The sequence below is a fragment of the Pogona vitticeps genome, chromosome 3 (genome assembly GCF_051106095.1).
Source record: "Pogona vitticeps strain Pit_001003342236 chromosome 3, PviZW2.1, whole genome shotgun sequence".
NCBI lineage: Eukaryota > Metazoa > Chordata > Lepidosauria > Squamata > Agamidae > Pogona > Pogona vitticeps.
In genome coordinates this window covers 5,784,167-5,808,177 of record NC_135785.1, presented here as the reverse complement: position 1 = coordinate 5,808,177, position 24,011 = coordinate 5,784,167, and the positions used below count along the sequence as shown (strand labels likewise).

At 46.2% G+C, this 24,011-nt stretch overlaps 1 protein-coding gene across 1 annotated transcript in view; it reads left to right on the top strand.

Moving 5' to 3' along the window:
• Positions 1-11,431: 11,431 nt before the first annotated feature.
• Positions 11,432-24,011, top strand: part of SLC12A9 (solute carrier family 12 member 9) — a 125,001-nt gene continuing 112,421 nt past the window's right edge. The window contains exon 1 of the mRNA XM_020811489.3: positions 11,432-11,803. Within this exon, the coding sequence (XP_020667148.3) occupies positions 11,602-11,803 (202 nt within the window). The 5' untranslated portion in view covers positions 11,432-11,601. The remainder of the gene's footprint in view (positions 11,804-24,011) is intronic.

Below are 24,011 nucleotides of genomic sequence, written 5' to 3'. Positions count from 1 at the left end.
CGCAAGACGGCTGCCAGGTCTGTCAAGGTACAGGATGGCAAAATCGGAAACCGGGCAGAGATGGAAGAGTTAGAAGAAAGGAGGTTTAAGAACCGGATTCATGGTTAATGAGCCCGGTATGTGTCATGTGCCGACAAGTCAGAACAGATATAATACTAGGACTTTCAAGGTAAGTAAGATATTTAAGCAGCGCATTCACCAGTTCCATATATTGGCTATTCAAGGATTCAAACCCAGTACTCTTGAACTCTAACCCGGTACTCCATCCCTTACACACAGAGAAAGCACTCCCTAATAGTTAATAGCTTTTTTTTAAAAAAAGGATGCTCAGTATGCTGTAGTGAACAGAGTAAAATATCGTATTTTTCGCACCATAAGACGCACTTTTTCCCACAAAACAGGGGGGTGGTGGAAAGTCTGCGCGTCTTATGGAGCAAAGAAAACAGATTATATTTTCCTGTTTTCTTCTCCTAAAAAATTGGTGTCTCTTATGGAAAGGTGTGTCTGTAGCTCTGTAGCGGACAAAAAAGCTCTACAGAGAACCATTAAAATTGCCCAGAATATCATCGGGCTCCAGCTACCAACCCTGGATGACATCTTCACATCCCGCTGTCTGAGGAAGTCACACAGCATCCTGAGAGACTCTTCCCATCCTGCTTATAACTTTTTTGAACTGTTACCGTCTGGCAGAAGATATAGAACAATTAAGACTCGGACCACACGTTTTCTAAATAGTTTTTATCCTAGAGCTATAATTGCAATTAATAATGAGCTTAAAGACCACCAGTAGTGAATAATTAGTTGGACTGTGTTACTTGGCCTGAGGTGTAGATGTTTGTATTTTTAGTGGGGGACTTCTAGTGGGTGGGGAGTGTTTGGGGAATGTTATGTGTGTGCATGTGTCTGGTCTCTGGGTGTCTGTGAATTTCGTTGTATGGTATACTGTGTATATACTTACAATGACAATAAATTATATTATTATTATTATTATTATTATGGAGCGAAAAATACGGTATTAGGATGCAGAAGACCTGAATTCAAATCCTGATCAACCATGGAAGTTCACTGTGGGAATGGAACTGGTAAAACCTCGTTAAATACCTCACTCATCTTGTAAGCCCTATAAGGGTTGCTGTACGTCCATTCTAATCTAACGGTTTACTACAACAGTTCTTTTTTAAATTGGGACTTTTTCCAAACAAAGCATTGGTTCTACTTAATATGTCAGCTTCCACACAGATTTTTTTCCAGCATTTTTTCTGCCTTCCACACAATGTTTCTCCTGTCTCACTTAGTACAGTGACTTTTCTCGTGACTTTCCGTGTTTTTCCATCGCTCTAGAAAGCCACATTTCTTTTCAGACTCTGTGTGTGTTTGTGTGTTTAGTGCGATAATATTTTTATTTTATTCACATTTATATCTGCAATGAGAACTTAGTTGTCAGAAACATTCAATCTGAAAAACAAGAGGTACAGTAAAGACACCCTAAGAAGGAAATTGATTTAATTGTTCTGAAAATTGTCATGATGATGGGATATGTAGTCAGAGAACTATAAAATGGAGTCAGACAGGTTCTGTGTGGAGATGATTTATTTTAAGGGACTTTGGAATGTGTTTTTCTAAGCACCATGAGAGTGTTTTTCTGAAGACCGTACAGCCTTGTTCGAGATAACGATGAAGGCCAAATTGAGAGCCTGTGGAAGACTCAACATTTCAAGCTCGTTACAGAAGAGATAAAGAACAACACCAGGACTCTCATGGGAATAAGGAAAGGAGAGAGATGGTACAGCCTGTGGAAAGTTAATTGGTTAACAGCCAGAAAGGCCATGAAGAAGGGAGGAGTTAGGAGGGTTAAAAATGGAAGATGGGTTATGTGAATGTGATTGATGGTGATGGAGGAGAATGGAATGTGATAGTTTGTGTGTTGTTCAATTCCATGAAGGAGAGAGGATGTAAGTAAAGGAGAAAGAAGAAGAGGGGGGGGGCTAGCCCACTATAGCCTACCCTAGTTTAGCTTTTTAGTGTTTAATATTTCAAATGGGAAATAGTTATCTTACTTAACTGTGATGTTCTTTGAATATGTTTCTTGATGCTAATGCTTATGCAATATAAACTGATGTCTAATGAAACTCTTATTTTTCTAATAAAAATTAATTAGAAAAATCTTTACGGAGGACTGGTCTCTTGAACAGCAGGGTCTGGCTAAATCCGGAAAGGGAAAGGGCCACAAACTAGCTAGTTTGAGTTCTAAGGAATCACAAAGCCCACGTGCCTGTACTTGGAAAGTACTGAGTAAGTGTGAAGTGTTCTTTTTTAGGTCAGACGTGTTCGAAGGACTTATGTTATGCACTGCTGAGGTCTTGGGACTTGCCCCAGCGCAAAAGTGGTAGATAAGTGCCGGTCAAGTCTGGCCAAATGCCCGGCGGCCCTTTAGAGAGGGTCCGGTGCATCACAAAAATATTTCTTCAAGATCTCTTAAAGAGAAATATATTTCATTTGGCTGCAAATCCCAGCCATCTGGGTGCTCCTCTGGCACTAAATGGCAAAAATAAGGGGTGTGTGTGTTGGGCAACATTTCCATTTGGAAGAGGCTAAGGTTTCCATCTAAAACTCCTCTTCCCAGTCCATGCCCTTCCTTTCATCTAATTGCAGCCTGAGAGGCGCGAAATAAGCAGTTATGGCTGGCTGCCCTCTAGATTTCCCCCGAATCCTAACTTTCCTAAATGGTTCACCAAACAGTTTGGGACTTCAGTGTGGGACAGAATGCCGATTTCCAGCTACGACTGTGCGTCCTACTTGCCCACCGTCGGCAACCCCGAAGGAGGCCTGGAGGCAGAGAATAAGAAACAGGGCCTTCTGCGTGGCTGCTCCTTGGTTTGGAACAAAACGACCCTCTGAAATCAGCTTGGCCCTTTCCCAGGAGATTTTTCAGAAAGCATGAACAACTTAGCTATTTTGGCAGGGCTTTCCAAAAAAACAGACTGCTGTATCCATTGGCCACTAACTTGTTTTTAATTCCGCTGACTTTTAGCTGCATTTTTTTAAAAATGCATTTAAGTGCATTGTTAATTCTCAGGTTTTTTTAAACTTTAAATTCTAGTTATGCTAGTTATAGTGTGTTTTGATTATTTTCTTATTCCCACCGTGGCCTGTATTTCTGTGCTGGTGAGGAAGGAACCTGTTGAATTGCTGACAATCCGGCAGGCACTATCAGCACCTTCCCAGTGACTAAATGTGGGAGGCAGCGAAGAGCATCAACAGGTTGAGCAACATGCGTGAACTCTTCTTGAACTGGACAAGCTACCGTATTTTAAACACCCACCAGAAGCTAGCAACCCTACTCGAAAATGTGCTTTTACCGTATCTGCCACCCACTCTCTCTTTTAGCAGAACAATCAGAGACATGCAGATTTATGGTTTTGAACGGCTTCTCCCAAAAATCCCAATCAGCGATCTTTAGCAAAAGCAGGGAAAGTTATTTTTTTTAAAGGACTGCAACGCTCAGGATGCCAGCTGACACAGCCAATGTCCTCAGATATCCAAAACAAACAAACAAAAAGTATATTTTCCCCCCTAATCTCTGTTCTTTACTGGTCAACTCATGTCTAACTTGCAGAAGCAATGTGTTGATGTCCCCCCCCCCCCCTTTGCTGAAAATCCACAGCCTTCTGGACCCAGAAGGGAGATCCTTCACAAAATCCTTTCTTTTTCAGGATGATTCTGGAAGTTGGACCACTGCTCTAACCTATAAAGTTATAAACTTTATATAACCCTATACAGTAGAGCTCCAAACGGCTTGGGTCCAAGCTATCCCTTTATAGTGGGCACACAAGAGAGAGAGGGCCTTCTCTGTCGCTGCTCCCAGACTTTGGAACTCCCTCCCACAAGAGGCCAGCCTGGCCCCACCTCTGCTCTCCTTCCCTAGCCATCTTGTTTTGGCTTTCGTGCCTTGAGTAGGGAGAAGTTGGACTCCCTGGCCTTAGAGGCCCCTTCCAACTCCATTCTTCTATGATCCTATGAACTTTAGAGAGTGGAACCACCACATTTAGTATTTCTGTGCTTTTTTACTTCCGTTGCAAGCTCTGAATATCAGTGCTGTGCCACTGGCTGCCTTGTGCATCACAAGCAGGGGTGGACCGTCCCTTGTGATTCATGTCCGACAGCCTTACTTTTCCAGCACACTAGTCGCCCATCTTGGGTGTAATGACGACGAGGAAGCAGGAGAAAGGCACAAACTTCACACCTTGGCAGCAGGGGCCACAGAAGGTTGCAAACTCTGGAGTGACTGGTCCGGCTGGTCGCTTTCTCAATCCAGCAGCTGCCTAAGTGATGATGACGATGAGCCAAGACCAGGGAACGGGAGAGAAACAGCAACCAGACTGCAAGCGGTCCAATTTGCCAGGCCAAGCAGAGCCGTGAGAAACCGCTCGCCATCTGCTTTTGCTGATTTTCTGGGGCAGCTTTTTTTTTAAAAGGGGGGATGTGAGAAGAACAGAATTTAGCAAGGACAACAAAACAAAGAGCCTCTTTTGTTGGACCACAGCAAACATGTCTAATTCCAGCATCCTGTTTACGGCAGTGGCCACACCAGAGGCTTCCAGGAAGCCCAGAAGCAGAACGCCAGCGCAACATCTCCCTCCAGCTCATGTTCCCCACCGTACTCACATTAAGATAGGTAGATAGATCAATCGATCGATTGATAGATAGAAAAGTTATAAAAATGTATATATCTGTAAGTTAGTCTTTAAGGTGCCTCGTTTTCGTCTTTTTAAAAAAACTTTTATTTTGTTTTCACCTAACACATTCCTCAAAGGGTCTTGAATCGGATGATTCCACGAAAGTTTGCAGATGGTATGGTGGGTTTTTTTTTAAAGTGGTCTATAAAGGTATCACCTACTCTTGCATTTGTAGTGCTTTGATTTTCAGTCCTTCTTCCCCTTTCCTCTTAAAAGCCCCAGACATTAGTGACCCTCCTTGTGGTTGCTGAGTCGGGAGCGTGCGGTCCTCTGCACAGGCTCAGAAGCACCGCTGCCACGTGTTACGCCTCGAATTAGTTTCTTCTTCCATGCAAGGAGCCGATGCAAACCCATCACTGCTGTTCCGTTTCTGCCCACCGGGAGAAAAAAGACAGAAGCAGACATGAATTGAGCCAGTTTCAAAAACTGGCAGCCCAGATGATCTTTTGACCTCCGGATCAATACCGCCCTTTGTGATGGAGAAACCAGCCATTGAAAAAAAAACCTGGCCTTTAGAGGGGAAAGGCTGTACCCGAAGGAGGGGGAAGCCAATGGCTAAGAATGGAGTTTCCCTGCATCACACCACACACACCTTGTGCTGTGCAGCTGCCAAGCCAGGCAGGCCCCTGGAGAAGGATTTATGGGCAGTGATGAAAGAGCAGCAGGCGGGCCCAGGTTCGCTTTGATTTCACCCCTGCTACCTCTGAGAAAGTGAGCGCTCTGCACCTTGTCCAGAAACCAAATGGTTGTGAATTGGAAGTAATTAAAGAGGGGAAAGAAATATGTACAGCTTGATGTATGGTGGGGGGCTGCGGGGGTGTGTGTGTGAGCCCTGACAGCAGGGGAAGGATTTCGGAAGGTAGGGGAACAACAAGCAGGCAAGCACACAATCTTTGTACACACACACTCTCTCTCTCCTGGATTGCCTAAAACGGTGGAGAATTAGGCAATGGCTGTGTGCTTCGGAATCGCAGAAACCGAAGAGCAGGGCGATTCCTTTAAAGAACCATTTAAAAAAGAAATCACACAGATTGCAAGCTTTCTGCAGTCAATATTCCACTTCCTCAGAAGTGCAGGGGGGGAAAAGGTTATAAGGTATTTGAGGTCCGAGTCCCAAAAGGTACAGAGAAGGGCGGCCACGTGCCCTCTTTTGTATTATATCTGGCAAAACCGAAAGGAAAATCAAAAAGAGGGTGAAAATCTGTTGCAGCCGCTGAAAGATTAACTGCTAGATTTTAGTTCTGAGCTTTCGTGGACAAGCCCACTGCTTCAAATTTTCTTTTATATTAGACAGTTCCTGGGCTGGAAGGGCTGCTGGTCCCCCTTTTTAAACATGTTCACATTGGTCCTGTTCAAATCTGGTTTAAAGGGGGAGGATTAAAAGCTAGTGAGAGGGAGGTCGGTCGGTCGGGGACTTCCATGTTGCCCATCATCCACAGCGATGGATAGCAGGTTTAGCTACAGGTACACGCATCATCTGCACACAGCCATCCACAGAGTACTTGTGTGAAATGGAGGGCAATTCTGTTCAAAGCATATGAATGGTTTCTACATTTTCATCTCTACCAAGCTGTCTGACTGCATAACCGCATGCAAAGGTTGTTGTTGTTGTTATGTGTCATCAAGTGGCTTCTGACTTATGATTTCCTATTATCTCCAAAATAACCTGTCCTCAACTGCCTTGCTCAGGGCCTGTAAATTCAAACTTGTGGCTTCTTTTAGGGAGTCAGTCCATCTTGTATTGGGTCTTCCTCTTCTCCTGCTGCCTCCCGCCTTTCCCAGCCTTATGGTCTTTTCCAGAGAATCTTGCCTTCTCCTGAGGTGCCAAAGGAGAACAGCCTCCATCATTTTTGCTTCCAGAGATGGTTCAGGCTTGATTTGTTCTGGGACCCACATGTTCGTCTTTCTGGCAGTCCAGAGTATCTCTGACTCTCTCCTCCGGCACATTTCAAGTGAATGAATTGTTTTCCCCTGTCAGCTTTCTTAACTGTCCAGCTTTCACATCCATACCTGGTGACTGGACAGTCTCGGTCTCCAGTGACACCACCTCTTACCCCTGATGGTCTTTTCTAGTCCCCTCCCTGCTGCCCTTCCAAGTCTCGGTCGTCTTCCGATTTCTTGGCTGCAACCTCCATTTCGAGGAGTGATGGAACCAAAGCAGACAAGATCTCTTTCTATTTCAAGTTCTTCATGATCAACCTCGAAAGCGGTGGAGTACCTCCGTAGTCATGATTTTTGTTCTTCTTAGCATTAAACGGCAACCCTCCTCTGGACCTTTCTTCTTTTACCTTCCCTAAAAGTCATTTCAAGCCATGGCTCTTTTTGGCCAGTCAGATGCTATCATATGCATTTTTGGATGATGTGGAAGAAGCCATCATTCTAATGCAAAGGAAAACATCATACCTTTTCTGAGCCTGAACCCTCTCCGTGGTTTATAACCAAGACAACCCAAAGGATTCTTTGCCCCCCAAATACAGGCCCAGGTTTTCACAGACATCCTCCTGCCTCTCTCAGCAAGATCGAAGGCCCGTCGGGTGGCGAAAACAGGACAGGGAGCCCTGCGAGGTAGGCCATCCGTTTCTCGGCGGGCACGTCCTGGTATCTCTGGAACTCCCTCGCCAAGTGAACACATCTTCTGCCTTTCTAAGGGAAAAAAATGCTTTCTGCTGAGAAAGAATACTCTCACCTGTGTCTTCTTTGTCCAATCCACCAAGATGTGGATCTTTTTAAAAAAGAATATAAATAGGGGATGTAGAGAATTCAGATCTGGAGGATAACAGGAGGCAATCAGTTCAAACAGTACAGCACAGTAGTTAGAAAGACAGACTCAAATTCCTACTCGGGTGTGAAACGCTATCAATCTGACCCTACTTCACAGGGTTCTGAAGATGAAGGTTTTTTATGCAGGAACTCAGTGTAGAAAAAGTGGGATATAAATGTAAGAAAAGAACGAAAGAATCTCACCCGTCACCCCAGGGCCCAACTCTGGCTTTCTCCTTTGTTGCTATTTACATTGTGGCTAGAATCCTATACACCAGGCATCTGGATCCTCTCCCCCCCATGATCCAGATGTGCTCCCCTAAACCTTTTCATTAAAATTCCTTTGTTCCCCTCTAGGGGGCACAGGCAACAGTTTCATACCAAATCTCAATTTACAAACATTTTTGGCCACTAGAGGGCAGAAGGAGTCCCCTGCACCCAGAACCATTTTTATAAGAATTTTAAGGATCACAGGATCAGCCCTTGAAGGTGCTGAGACAATACAGCATCCAGGGGTCTGGAGGTTGTCCACACCTCTTTCATATACAGTATGTACACTGCAAATCTTACTGTGGCATACTGGAGGTGGGAAAGTGTGTAGAAAAGATGGTCATAGGTTTTTTGGGCTGTTTGGCCGTGTGCCGAAGATTTTTCTTCCTAACGTTTCGCCAGTCTCTGTGGCCGACACCTTCAGAGGGCAGGAGTCAGAACTCTGTGTTCTGGTGCAGTGTGTGGAATACTACCCCTCAACTATCACCCCTCAACTATCCACACACGACACCAGAACACAGACAGAGTTCTAACTCCTGTCCTCTGAAGATGCCAGCCACAGAGACTGGCGAAACGTTAGGAAGAAAACATTAGGAAGAAAAACCTCCGGAAAACGGCCAAACAGCCCGGAAAAACCTACAACAACCATCAGATCCCAGCCGAGAAAGCCTTCAAGAATACACCGTGTATAAAAGGTTTAGGTAAAGGTGAAGGCTCCCTTTGACATTGAGTCCAGTCGTGTCTGACTCTAGGGCGCGGTGCTCATCCCCGTCTCCAAGCCATAGAGCTAGTGTTTGTCTGAAGACAGTTTCCGTGGTCACGTGGCCAGCGCGACTAGACAAGGAACGCCGTGACCTTCCCACAGAGGTAGTACCTATTCATCTACTCACATTTTTACATGCTTTTGAACGGCTAGGTAGGCAGGAGCTGGGGCAAGTGATGGGAGCTCCCTCTGCTGGATGGATTCGATCTTACGATGGCTGGTCTTCTGACCTTGCAGCACAGAGGCTTCTGGGGTTTATCCCGCAGCCCTGCCACGAGAAAAGGTTTACCTGTTAGTGAATTCTATTAGAAGTTAAAAGGAGCAGGAGGCGTGGAATATGGACTCAAGAGGAAGACTTAGAAACAGCTCCTCTCTCAAGCCTAGAAGTTCAAGAATGTGTTGAACTTTGCCATACTATATGATCATATCCGAACATGTTACAGAAGACATGACTGTGTTTTGCTTGTGACGCAACAATAACCACCCCTCATAGCCACAGCCCAGAGGAGAGTCCTAAAATACAGGCAGTTGTGTCGGCTGCCACACGGACAAACCAGATCTGGCATTTTCCATCTCTGCTAGGGTCAGGTCTTTTGTACAGCAAATGGGTCTTAATGACCCACTCACCTCCAACATTGTGCATCATAACAGTTCTAGTTCATAACAATGCACCGCTACAGAAAGACAACCCTCTCATATTGTGTCAAGGTCAACCGTATGACCCTCACCTAGGGATTATTAGCTGTGATGGATCTCACAGGTCAAGAAGTGTGATTATCAATTATAAATGCTTTGAGGGCTGCGTTCACTTGTCTAGACTGAACTGTTAGAACAAAGTTCAGAAGAAACAAGGAATCCCATTGGGGGGGGGGTGGCGCACAAAGTCCTGGTCCCTGCTCATTGTAAGGTCTAGGGGTCTGACCCAGCAAGCCCCAGTTCTGCTACAATACTGGGCCCAAGATTTGGGCCGCTTGACTTCCCTGTGGTTGCACACTCAGAAAAAAAAGCCCTTATTCAACCTACCCCTTAATGCAGGTGGTCTTTACTCCCTTAGAAAAATCTTGTGCTGTGTCTTCTTATGGGCCCAGTACTTAATTCCTAGAATACTTCCCTGGGACTTTTTGCAAAGTCCGGATGTTAAAATTACTTATTTTTATTGCTTTCTTATAATATCTCAGGTACTTCTGGCCCTCCGTGTATGTAACAGGTCCTGTACTTAAATCATGAGCTGGAGGGAGGGGAGCAAAGCAGGAAGACACATTTTTTTGCGGGGGGGGGGGAGAAAAAAGGCAGAGCAACTGAGATTGGAAAAGTTACCTTTTTTGGAACACAGCTTTCCAAATACAGTATCCCCAGCGAGCATGGTTCAAGGCCATGGGAGTGACTCAGATGTTCTGTAGGCAAAAAAAAGCAACTCCCCCACCCTTATCTGAAAGCATGGCTTCTTTGCAACCCTGAGGAATAGCTGGGTTGTTCCCACTTCCCAGCCAGGAAAGTTCCTTTTTTTGGGACTTCAGCTACACTGTCTGAAGAGTTTAGTGCAAAAAAAGAGGAAAGTTTCCATGTCCGGCTTTTACTGAATTTTCCTGCCCTTCCGCTCCATCTCTCTTCCCTGCCTGCTTTTCTGTCCATTAATTCTGACGGGCCAAAATCCTGCTGCTTAACTTACTCAATTGCACTAGAGCAGGCCCACAGAATCCACCGAGACTTGGTGAATCAATTTCTCTGTAAGGTCCATTGATTCAAATGGGTCTACTCCAGCTGCAGCTCACCTAGGTCACAGCTGGAGTAGACCCCTTTGAATCAATGAAATAGGGGGGGGGCGATCCCTCACCAAATCCCCATGGATTCCATGTGTCTACTCTAGTGCAACTGACTATGCTAAGCAAAAGGACGTTGGCCCTCGTGTTTGGGGAATCGTCCTCTTCAAATTTATTATTTTTGGTGGGGAACACAGTTACATTGTATTTAATGTATGTGTTATTTTTTGTTTATGTTATAGTTATAGAAAATAAAAAAGTTTTTAAAAAAATTTATTTAAAGTTTCTGCAGTTTTTCGGGTTCTCGAAGCTAAAACCGTCTAGGGTTTTCAAGGTAAACTTTCAAGGTTTCCCACGCTGCCAACAGAAATCCAACCGGTAAGGTCTTGAGCGTCACCTATCTCTACTCCACCTGTTGAGCGACTGGCTGGCGAGGGAGCCGGTAAAATGAAAAGAAAGAACTTTGGAGAACAAAAAAAAATTATAATCGGACCTCCTTTCAACATCTCGGTCCAAACCAAGGAAAGCCCTCCAAAAGTTTAACAAGCTCAGGAGCGCAGAGATGCGCCGCGGCCCCAATCCTCCTGTTCTTGACTTGAGATTGAGTCGGAGGCGACCAAGTGAATCAGCCCCCGCTGCTCGGGAGTCGGCTCGGTGCTCTCCCCCCCCCTCCCGCCGTGGCAAGGATCCAATCCTGGCTGCCCGATCCTGGGCAGGTTTACCCGCGAGCCGGACCGCAATCCGCGCCTGCCCGCCCACAAACCCGGAGCGCCCGGGACACGCGCGCCGACCGAAGCGGCCAAGCCGGATCCCTTGTTTGTTTGTTTTACACCAGGAAAGCAAAAGAGCCTCCTGAAATCGAGGGGAAAAGGGCTTGATCCGGAGCGCAGGTCTTTACGGTCGCAAAGGGGTTTTCCTCCGCGGGACCACTTCCTCTCCCGCCGCCACCCTCACCCCCGGCGCGGGATCGGGGCGAGGAAGCAAAGGAGCCACCTACCCACCCACCCACGCACGTCCGGAAGAAACGCTGCGTAGCGTGGACTCGCCCTCTCCGGCCCAAGCAAGGCGCTAGTCCTCAGCGAGGAAACTCCCCGCCGCTTCCTCTTTTTTTTCCTTTTCTCCTCCCGTCCGCCGACTGAGCCGGGGCAGGAGGCGGGGATCGGGGGCGGACCGAAGGGAGGCGCCGCCGGCCGTGGGTTGGTCGAGCCAGGCCGGGCGGCTTTCGCCTTTTGGTGGGGTGGCCGGCCGGCCGGCGGGTGGGTTCGGCTTCGGTTCGGTGGTTCGGACCCCCCCCCCCAGTCCCTGCCCCGCCATGCCGTCCCGCCGCTCCCGGGGCTCCTCGGAGCGGAGCCCGCTGCTGGCTTACCGCCTCTGCAGCAGCATCTCGGTGGAAAGGGAGGCGGCGGCGCCGGCGGGGGGAGCGGCCACTGGAGCCCGAAAACTGCCCACCTTCCTGGGCGTGGTGGTCCCCACTTTGCTCTCCATGTTCAGCGTGGTGCTTTTCCTCCGCCTCGGTGAGTTGCCGAAAGCTCCGGGTTTTTCAGCCGGAGGGTTGGGTGGGTTGGGTTGGCGAGAACCCCCGCCTGGAAAGGTTAGGGGAAAAAAGTTGAGAAAAAGTTTCCCGGTTTTGGACTACAACGCCCATCATGCCCCGCGCAGCCCAGCGCAGCAGCGTAGGTGATGGGTGGGGAGAACCCATCCAAAAAGTTTGAGAAACAGACCAAACTGCCGGGGAGAGGTCCTGGTTTGGGACTACAACTCCCAGAATCCACCACCAGCAGCAGCCTAGAAGGGGGGTTCTGGGAATTGTAGTCCAGCTAAAAAGCAGGTGTGGGAACAAAACCCTCGCTGGGGAATTCCAGCTCCTGAAATGTTCAGTTCTTATCTAAGAAATTAGGGAGCTCCTCTGCCAAGGTAGAGATTCCTTGGTTTTTAAAGGGACCGGCGCTCTTGGATCCGGCCCCATGAAGATGGCTGGATAGTCCAGGGGTTTAGTAATCTGGCTGCGGAGCCAGAGGTTGTGAGTTCAAGTCCCCCATCCCGCTTCCTTGCCAGGGGTCAGACTGGATGATCCACAGGAACCCCTTCCAGCTCCGCCATCCTAGGATTAAGATGGCTCTTGGTCCCCTGCCGAAATCTCCAGTAGGAGCTGGGTAAGGATGCTGACCACCTTCATAGGGTGGTTGTCAGAACTTGGAAAAAGATTCTTTGTGGGGTCTGGGGGCTAAAACGAACCAGTTAACATGGCCGAACGGGCTGGGAGAACCTGGGCCCTTTTTTATAGCCCCCCCAAGGGGTAAATGTGTCAAGTTCTGGTCATTCTCCAACAAGGTAGGGAAAGCAAGCTGCTTGTTGATGGACTGTGAATCCCTCCATCATCCCACACTTTTGGCTAGGCTTATTGTGGCTGGTGGGAGTTGGGGGTTCACCCCCCCTCTGAAAGGTCCCATATTCTCCAGCCCTTTTATAGTTATTGAAATAAGGTACACATGGAATGCTTTTAAGAAGAAGCTGGACACGAAGGAGGATAGTCTTGTTTATCTGTTACTATCTGTTACGGGAAACTTCTGCCAACGCCATTCCAAGAGGCGTAACTAAGGTCCCTGGTGTCCAGACTTAGAGGGTACAGCGTTTGCTGCTGAAAGGGTTATGAACCAACCCATTGGGATTGTTGATGGAAGGATGTTTGTCCTTGGCATGGGCTCCAAGCTCCCCCCCCCCCCCCGTGCTGCTCAGTTGATTCAATTGCTGCTTTGTACCAATTATATTCTCTGCAGGTAGAAAGCTAGCACCTTGATTTCTGCAGGCAGGGACAATTAAACTTTACGACTTGTGTCCCATCATTTTCTCTCTGAAGTAGCACAAGCCCGGAACAGCCTTTGCACCTCCAGTGAGAATTTGATGCTGGTGACGTCTGCCCTGCCTCGAGGGCGCCCTTCCCTAGGAAACCTTACAATTAACTGGATGACCGGCTGACTTACTTTGTCCTTATGAGCGCCTGCCTAACACCTACACTGGACCTTGAGTCTTGCTCCTCATGGCTCACTCCAAAGTTTGTTGGTTCCTTCCTGGCCACCCCGTCACCTCTCCGCATTAGAACCCATACTGCCTTAGCTGCTCCATATTATTTATCAACACACACACACCCTTACGATGAGCTGGCGTCCCGCACTGGTGGCATCTAGAAAGACTTTATGAGTAGAATATAGTGTTCCTACAGAGTTCTCCATCTTGTCTGAGACTTTGTCCCCAATGCAACAGTTAATCTTCCTTCCAGGAAGTTGTCGTCCTTCTTCCCCCAACAGTTTTAACAGTAAAACCTAAAATCTGAAAATTCCCATAACCGCAGTCTCCACCCTTTCTCTGTGTAATCAAGGCGGTTGCTTCTCACGATTTGCCAGGAACTGTCGTAACAAAGGACTTTCCCCTTTCTCGAATCCTCGCTTTCTGTTGTTACAGGCTAGAAGTCACCTGGGGTGAACTTGCGGCGCCTGCAGGTGACTAGGGATGTGGCTTTTTTAAAAAAATCTTTCTTTGGGCTGTCGGCGTGGCAGAAATCACTCTGGAGAAAAGGGTGAGCCTTTTAGCATTTTGTGGATGCTATAAAAGCAGTTGTACCTCTTTCTCTTAGACACAGACACACACACACAGTATCTACGCTCACACACCCCTCTCTGGCCTTGTTGACATCTTAGTTTGATGAAATGATTCGCCGGCCTCTTGCGTCGCAATTTTCTCGGTGTGTCGACACAGGCAACCGCTTCTCTTACGTCGTGGCCAAACGGCTCACAATGTTTTGGATTGGGCTCCCGCGTTGGGGGGGGGGCTTTGGCAATGGGCCAACTTGTGTTCTTTCCTGAACTATGGATCTCTCTTTCGGAAAGGTGGGGGTGAGTTGATGTCTACTGCTTAGTGGGACAATAAGAGAAGAGCAGCCGGCCTGTCGAAACCAAGGAGTATGTTGCTGAGTCTTAAACAATTATTTGCAGACTTGGAGAAGTTTCTTTTTTTGAAAGATGCCCCCTATGACCACTGGCCAGGCTGACTGGGGGCCTTTCTGGGACGTACTTGCTTGTCGTACTTTCCCCCCGTTAGTACGACAAGCAGGCAAAAAAATTTTGCTAGTGCCTGGCCCCTTTTAGCCAGGTACACTGCTTCTGTTGGTGGAGGTTCCATTGAACAGGCAAGTCTTGTACACAGCAGAAGAGACTGAGGAAGAAAGATTGTGACTTGCCCAAGGCCATTGCCTGGAGCAGTGGCAGAGTGAGAGTTCTCTAGCTCTTTCAGATCACCACCTTTTCGTCCTCCGTTGGTCGGTGGAAAGAAAGCACACCTGTTTCCTTTCCACCTGGCAAAGCAAGGTGAGCCCATAAAGGCTGTGAGCGATGATAAGGATTTCTCTCTCTGTAGGCTTAAAGGGTCAGCCGAGGTCTTCCCCCCAGCTGGAATGGGACAACCCAATTGCAACTCGGTGGTTAATTAAGATTGCAGGGAGGCTGTGTGCAAAACAGGCAGAGTTGCTTATAAATGCTGGATGGGAGCCAAAATCTGAGGAAGGCCCTCCCACAAACAGTGTTGGACTATCATTCCCATAGTCCCTTACATGCTGGTTGCGCCTGATGGATGTTGTTCTTTGACCTTTTGCTGGTGGCATTCAGAGGTAGGCTGCCTCTGGTTTTGGAGGTTCCATTTAACGGAGGTGGGAGATCTTTATGGATAACAAAAGTGGGAAGGAGCCCCCAAATAGTCCAACTGGTCAGGGAAAAGAGTTCCTCCCGGAAGGGCAGTCGGGCTGGGCAGCTGCAAAGCCAACAGCAGCCAAAAGAGGTTAGGTGGTACCTTTTAAAACTTGTGCAGTTTATTTTGGGTGAAACTACAGTATTAAAGACGACAAAGGCCTCCGCGCTGGACGAACAAAACAGCAGTGATCTCGGGCGGGCACCAAGGAAGCGGTGTGTTCTTTGCCGTAGGTTTCGATGCATCATGCGACTGAAGGATCTTGCAAAGCAATCCCTGGTGAAATGATCTGTGTGTTCTGTCGGGCTTTTCTGCGCTAGTTTGCACATCAGCTCAACAAGGCGTGTTCCTCTGTTTGCTGCCGTGTTGGGCTGAACGGGTTCATCAACCTAAGTACAGTAGATGGGCGGTGCAACGTGCTTATGGGGTATGATTATCTTGGAAATGTTTTCGCCCTGGGGTTTTGTTAAGGGAGACACGGATGCTTCAACCTTTGAACAACGTTCAATGCACCTAAATCAGTCAAATGGAGGAGCATTTGGCTAGGATAAAGGTCCCCATCTAGATAAGAAGGAGGCAGACAAGCTAGCAAGGTCAGAGGAGGGCAGACAAGGATGATCCCAGGACGGGAAACCAAGCCCTTTGAAAGGAAAACTGAAAGAATTGGGCATGTTTAGCCTTGAGAAAAGAAGGCTGAGGGGAGAGAGGATGATAACACTTTTTCAGTACAGTGGTATCTCGCTAGATGATTACCCCGCAAAATGACAAATCCGCATGACGAGGAAGTTTTGCGATCGCCATTGCGCTTCGCAAAAGAGTGTTTCCTATGGGCGATTTTCGCTGGACAATGTTTCGGTCCGTGCTTCACAAGACGGTCATATGTTTGGACATATCTTTTTTGGGGGGGCGGGGGTTAAATTACAAGAGGATCTACCTGTTCTTTTTAGAGTGAATGATAACCTACAGGGAACCTCTGGCACCCCATAATCTCATATACCTATTGTTTTTCCCCATCTTCATCCAGATTTCTCTCCCTTCCTAAATTCCAAAAACAAAGCACTATTGTAGGAGGCAGAATGAGGCCAGCAGGTTTGAGCTCCTGTTTGTATGAGAAACCTGTTTGAAGGCTGCTTCGCTGATTAAAATGCTGCTTCCTTACCCCAAGTGGGAGTGTCTTTTTGCATGTGGCTTGGCTTGCTCGCTTGAGTCACCTGGAAAGTGGTCGGTGTCTCTTTTGATTTTTTAAAAAATCTGACACGTGTAGGTTAAACCCCCAGGAACTGATGTGGTGGGAGATTTAGGGTGATGATTTTCAGTTCCCTTCTCATAAGTTCTCTTCTCCTTAAAGTTAAATAAATAAATAAAGTCTTGGAATGCTTCCGGCTTTTCCATTTTTATTCTTAGTTGCAACTGGTACGCCGATACTGGGGGAGTGGTGTCTGACTTCCAAATTTTGGGCTGATAAACCACTTCTGAGCACTCACTAATTTAAAAAAACCCTGGAAAGAGTTCCACACGTTGGAATCGACTTGATGACACACAGTTGTCGCTATTACAGTTTTAATTGTCAGTGATGCTAAGAAGAGTCCTTTAGCTGTCCTTCTCCCCTGGCAGTTATGTAATGCAGACCCTGTTCTATTTATCACATGGACTGAACTGGGAATCGTCTCCAGTTTAGTATTGGGCTTAGAATTCAGGGTCTGTAGAGGCTTATCCTCAGGTTCCATAAAGAAGCTAAGATTTTAGGTCTTAGAAAAAGTGCAGAAATGCCTCATGAAATTTCAGAATCTGGATGGAATTTAGTGCCTCTGGTTTTGATGATTTTTCTGACATTTTTCCCTCTTGCGGAGAAAATATTATTCAGGAAATATGGTCATTGATACTATATAATATGTACATAGTGTAGAGCAGGATGGATGGATGGAGTGATGGATGGATGTATGGATAGTGGAGAACCAGGTAGATAGGGAGGTTTAAAATTATAACTTTCCTTTATTGTTATAAATTTATATTTATAACTTTATATCCTCAGACTGTTGGCTTTTGCAAGTCACAACTTATTTGTGCTTGGTTTATGAGCCTGTGGAGGAGCACATATTGCCTTAACATAGTTGAAAAAAAAAGAGGGAATTAAATTGGTTTTAATTAAAATGTATGTATCCATGTTTCAAAATTCTACTGGATTTTTCTGGTCCTAAAATCAAAGTTAGGTGAGACAGAGTCATAATCTTCTTTAGTTCCTTGAATGTTACTGCAAGATGATTTTGGCTCTTTACTTTCTTATCGGTACCAGTTTACAGTGCAGTTTTTAAAATGCTGAGGTGACCGTCAGGCCCATCAAACCCGTCAGGATTCTGTCATACTTTTTATCTTTCCAGACTTTCCTAAAATGGTTGAATCATAGAATAGTGGAATCGGAAAGGGCCTATAAGGCCATCGGGTCCTGACCTTTGCTAAATGCAGTAATCCAAAACACAGTAGATCTGGCTAGACCGTTGTCCAATTTTGTCTTGAATGCCCCCAGTGTTGCAGTGTTCACCACCTCCCCTTGAGGTCATGGGTTCCATCGTTGTACTGCTCTAACAGTTAGGAAGTTTTTCCTGATATTCAGCCGAAATCTGGCTTCCTTTAACTTGAGCCCATGGTTGCGTGTCCCGCACTCTGGGACAATCGAGAACAGATCCTGCACCTCCTCTGTATGATAGCCTTTCAAGTATTTGGAAAGTGTGATCACATCTCCCCTCCGTCTTCTTTTTCAAGGCTAAACATGCCCACTTCTTTGAGTCTTTCTTCATTGGGATTGGTTTCCAGTCCCCTGTTCCTCATCATTACCCTCCTCTGAACTTGTTCCCATTTGTTAGCATCCTTCTTGAAGTCCAAAAGTTTAACCAAACCATTCCTCAGAACTTTTAAGTACCAAGTGTGATTAATTTCCCAAAGTAAGCTGTTTGTTGTTGTTGTTTAATCGTTTAGTCATGTCCTACTCTTGGTGACCCCATGGACCAGAGCACGCCAGGCCCTCCTGTCTTCCACTGCCTCCCGGATTTTGGTCAAATTCATGATGGTCGCTTCGATGACCCTGTCCAGCCATCTCATCCTCTGTCATCCCCTTCTCCTCTTGCCTTCACACTTTCCCAACATCAGGGTCTTTTCCAGGGAGTCTTCTCTTCTCGTGAGATGGCCAAAGGGTTGGAGCCTCAGCTTCAGGATCTGTCCTTCCAGTGAGCACTCAGGGTTGATTTCCTTCAAAATGGATAGGTTTGTTCTCCTTGCAATCCAGGGGACTCTCAAGAGCCTCCTCCAGCACCACAGTTCAAAAGCATCCATTCTTCAGCGGTCAGCCTATTTTATGGACAATTGCTTTAACCGAATGAATTAGTTACTTGTTGCTTTTTAGGATTGTATTCTGGACTTAAAAAGAAAGGAAAATAGCAAACAAATTCACACACACCACCCCATGAATTTGCAAAGTGATGTTCTAGAAGCAGAAAGTGTTACTCACTGTCCTGTTTTTAAAGTAACAACGCTATCAATGTTCCATTATTTTTTGAAAGTGAACCTTGTTCTGCTCTCTGTATTCCAAAAATGAGGCATTTTCGGCAGTTGTGGTGTTGTTACTTATCCAGGGCTTGGAAAAAAAATGTGTGACGTCTCTGCCATAATTGTATCATCTGTTTTGGCATGAATCCTGGATTTGTACCTGCCTTGGGTTTTTTTTTAATAGATCCCCTGAGATCACACAAGGGGGAACCTGGTGAAAAAGTTGTGTAATAAAAAAGAAAGGGAAAAAAATCAGAGTAAACTAATTTGTTCTGAGTTGCCAGGGTTGAACAATAGCTCTTAACCCATCCTCTGCTAGTTATCCTAGATTTCAGTCATTTGTTAACTTCTGTTATTGATCCACTGAGTCAAAAACGACAGATTTAAGAATGTCTTATTTTAGCACATCGAAGACTTGAGAAATCTTGATGGCATGTAAGAATCCTAAACAGTTCGTTTATCTCCTAAGAGTGATCATTAACCAACGGTTGTTGGCTGGGGACATACAGAGCCTTACATCAGTGAGATGATTAACACATGTAGTACTAGTGAGATTTTTTAAAAAAAAAACCACCTTTGTCTTTCTTGAAACCCCATGAGATAGAACTGAACCCCCAGGAAATTCTTCCACTGTTTCCTGCTGAAATCTGGTTTTTATTTTTATTGTTTTGTTCAGTGAATGGCCATGATGAGATTCGTGTTTTATTCTCCGACCCCTTTGATGAGAACCCCAACCCCATATATACACCTAGTCATCTATAAAATAATCTGCCCACTGAATCAGTTCACCTTGCATGACGTGAAATATGCTATAATCCAAAGCATGTTTATGCAGTTATGGTGTCTCGGAGTATCTAGGGCAGTGGTCCCCAACCTTGGGCCTCCAGATGTTCTTGGACTACAACTCCCAGAAGCCTTCACCACCACCTCTGCTGGCCAGGATTTCTGGGAGCTGAAGTCCAAGAACATCTGGAGGCCCAAGGTTGGAGACCCCTGCTCTAGGGTGCTGTATATGGTTTACTGGTTTGCCAGAGGGAGGAAAAAGATTCTCCCAAAAATAATCGCTTAATTTCCCCTGATGGAAGGATACGGCCTCTAACGAGGTACGAACAGCCTCTAAAACAAAGTGTGCCCACCTTATTCCAAGAAAGCAGGGGTTTGGGGGGGCTGTGGCCTTGTGGGGTGTGTGTGATCATGGTGACTTCTTAATAAGGCCCGGTTGGCAAAAAAAAAAAAAAGGATCCTGGGATGTAGCCGTTCCTTCTTTGGGACAAAAAAACCTCCAGAATCCTGGGCGTAAAATGGAAAAGTGGTCTCTTGCCAGGCTCATGTGATGGGTGGGAGGGGGAGCACAGCTACTCCGGATTCGATTTGGGCTCCTGGAAACAAGAGATGGCTTTAATGCCCCAGCTGTCATCCCGGGTCTTGCTTAAAATCCTTTATCTCTGCTCATCAGCATCTCTTGATAACATTCAGATCTTCTGAAAAGGAGCTGTGAGTCACACAGGGTCACTGGCCTAGGGTTGCCAGATACACAGGTACTAAAAGGAGGACATAGAAAGACAAAAAGGAGGACAAAGGAGGACATATTGAATGTTTCATTTTAATCATTTCAGATTAAACCCACAATCAATACAATTTTATTACAATAGCTGCCAATCAATGCAAGAACTGGAGGTTGTTCATGAATTTGTGTACCTTGGCTCAACAATCTCTGACACTCTCTCCCTAGATGTCGAGCTGGATAAACAAACTGGCAAAGCAGCCACCATGTTCTCTAGACTCACAGAGAGAGTATGGCTCAATAAGAAACTGACAGCATATACCAAGATCCAGGTCTATAGAGCCTGTGTCCTGAGCACACTCCTGTACTGTAGTGAGTCCTGGACACTTTGTGCCCGGCAGGAGAGGAAGCTGAACACCTTCCATATGCGTTGCCTCCGACGGATTTTTGGTATCACCTGGCAGGACAGAGTTCCAAATAGAGTAGTCCTAGAACGAGCTGGAATTTTCAGCATGTATACATTACTGAAACAGCGACGTCTACGTTGGCTTGGGCACGTCGTGAGAATGGCTGATGGTCGGATTCCAAAAGATCTCCTGTATGGAGAATTAGTGCAGGGAAGCCGCCCCCGAGGGAGACCACAGCTGCGTTACAAGGACATCTGCAAGTGGGATCTGAAGGCCTTAGGAATGGACCTCAACAGATGGGAAACCTTGACGTCTGAGCATTCAGCCTGGAGGCAGGCGGTGCATCATGGCCTCTCCCAATTTGAAGAGACGACTTGTACAGCAGACCGAGGCAAAGAGGCAGTCCCGAAACAAGCAAAACCAGGGAGCTGGACAGGGGACAGATTGGATTTGTCTCCAGTGTGGAAGGGATTGTCACTCTCAAATTGGCCTTCTCAGCCACACAAGACACTGTTCCAAGACCTTCATACAGAGCATGATACCATAGTCTCTCGAGACTGAAGGATGCCTACAGAGAGCCAATCAATGTCTCTTAGTGAACCGACCAAGAAACAGTCATGTTAAAAATTAAAGATAAATTCAATGGAGGCTTTTTTCCAAAATACCAGGGGGTAGGCGGGCAGGTGGGGGCGGGGAAAGCCAGGGGAAAAGGGGTCTTTCCACCTCTCCCCCTCCCATCCAAAATTATAACATTAAATACACAAAATCCCGACATTTTAAAGGTTTTTATCTTTGCCTGCCTGACGGAGGACATTAGGCTAAAAAGGAGGATATGTCCTCCTTTTGCCTGACATCTGGCAACCCTACACTGGCCTTACAAAACAGGGAATTTACATCATTTCTCTCCCCCCCCCAGCTCAAGTCCTTGTTAGTAATAGCCTTTATATTAGACAATGTGGCCCCTCCAGCCTGCGGCCTTTCAGATTGTCTTGGGCAACAACTCCCATTATCTCCAGCCAGCACAGCCAGGGGGCTCTTCGCAGCTGTGGTTGATGGGAATCCGAAATATCAGGAATGCTGGAGGCCGGGAAGGCAACCAGGGCTGGCTCATGAGGGGAGGGAGCGGGCTTTCCATGCATCGTTAGACTCTGTCTCCCAGCAGTCTTCATCATGGGCTATGTTGGTTGGGAATGATGGGAGTTGTGGTCCATTAACCTCTGGAGGGCCCTTTGTTTATGTGTTCCTGGAGTCAGAGCTGCCTTTGTTTGACTTTAAAAGAAATTTTTAAAACCTGAAACGTTAAGGTAATATTTAATAAATACCCGGTGGGAACAATGGAATGCCTTGATTCCGAGAGCCGGTGAATTCTGTAAAATTCAAAATCGAGGTTGAATAAATTGCAGCCCTCCGGATGTTGCTTGATTGTAACTGCAAGCTGACATAAGGACCGCATCTCCCTTCATGAACTTGCTCAAGTGTTAAGTTCATCAGGAGACACCTTTCTCTCGGTCCCACCACCTTCACAGGGGCTTTTGGTGGGGAAAACGGGAGAGGGCCTTCTCGGTGTCTGCTCCCAGAGTCTCTGGAACTCCCTGCCACTGGAGGCCAGCCTGGCCCTGTCCCAGTGAAAAGCTGGATCTTTCTCTGCAGGCAAGCTTTCCTTTATGGACAGGCTGCCTGAGTGGAATTTTTTAACTGGATTGTCATGCCTTATTGCTTTGAATGTATATTTGGTGTTGATTTTGTTTATCATGTTCACTGTGGTATCTGTTTGTTTATCTGGAAGTTGAGTCATGGCCACTGGACTTGTTGCTTATTAAGAAAGCTATTTGCATGAGTCGCGAAATGTTTCCACCTAACAAGAAAGAAGTCCAGTGGCTATGACTCAACTTCCAGATAACCAGACCTGGAGGACTGAGAATCTTCACAGATATCTTTGTTTGATTTAAAAAAATATATTTGTACTGTATTAATTATTGTTTTTATCATTTAAATACTGCCTTGTCTTTTAATAATGTAAGTCTTTAAGGAGAAAGTATTTTGAGTAAGTGAATAAGTAATAAAATCCCATATTTTTCCGCATACAAGATGCCCCCACTATTCTAATCCAAAATTAAGTGGGGCTTAGCAAGTGTAGGGGGAAAGGGATCAAAGCGCTGCAGGATGGCTTTGATCCCTGCTTTCCCTTCCACTTGTTTTTGCTCTCGCCTCAACTTACTTCCTTGTATAAGATGACCCTCAATTTTTAGTCTGAAGATTTTAGACAAATGTATAGTCTTATACACGGAAAAATACGGTACATGTAACAAAGAGTAACAAAGTTTGGAAAACTCAACAGTGGCCAGAGGATTGGAAAAGATCAGTCTACATCCCAATCCCAAAGAAAGGCAGTGCCAAAGAATGCTCCAACTACCGTACAATTGCACTCATTTCGCACGCTAGCAAGGTTATGCTCAAAATCCTGCAAGGTAGGCTTCAGCAGTATGTGGACCGAGAACTCCCAGAAGTACAAGCTGGATTCCGAAGAGGCAGAGGAACTCGAGACCAAATTGCTAACTTGTGCTGGATTATGGAGAAAGCCAGAGAGTTCCAGAAAAATATCTACTTCTGCTTCATTGACTATGCGAAAGCCTTTGACTGTGTGGACCACAGCAAACTATGGCAAGTTCTTAAAGAAATGGGAGTGCCTGACCACTTTATCTGTCTCCTGAGAAACCTATATGTGGGACAGGAAGCAACAGTTAGAACTGGTCATGGAACAACTGAGTGGTTCAAAATTGGGAAAGGAGTACGGCAAGGCTGTATATTGTCCCCCAGCTTATTTAACTTATATGCAGAATACATCATGTGGAAGGCTGGACTGGAAGAAACCCAAGCCGGAATTAAGATTGCCGGAAGAAATATCAACAACCTCCGATATGCAGATGATACCACTCTGATGGCAGAAAGTGAGGAGGAATTAAAGAACCTTGTAATGAGAGTGAAAGAGGAGAGTGCAAAAAACGGTCTGAAACTCAACATCAAAAAAACTAAGATCATGGCCACTGGTCCCATCACCTCCTGGGAAATAGAAGGGGAAGATATGGAGGTAGTGTCAAATTTTATCTTCCTGGGCTCCATGATCACTGCAGATGGAGACAGCAGCCCTGAAATTAAAAGGCGCCTTCTTCTTGGGAGGAAAGCGATGACAAATCTTGACAGCATCTTGAAAAGCAGAGACATCACCTTGCCAACAAAAGTCCGAATAGTCAAAGCTATGGTTTTTCCTGTCGTGATGTATGGAAGTGAGAGCTGGACCATAAAGAAAGCAGACCGCCGAAGAATTGATGCCTTTGAATTGTGGTGCTGGAGGAGGCTCTTGAGAATCCCCTGGACTGCAAGGAGAACAAACCTATCAGTTCTAAAGGAAATCAACCCTGAGTGCTCACTGGAAGGACAGATCCTGAAGCTGAGGCTCCAGTACTTTGGCCATCTCATGAGAAGAAAAGACTCCCTGGAAAAGACCCTGATGTTGGGAAAGTGTGATGGCAAGAG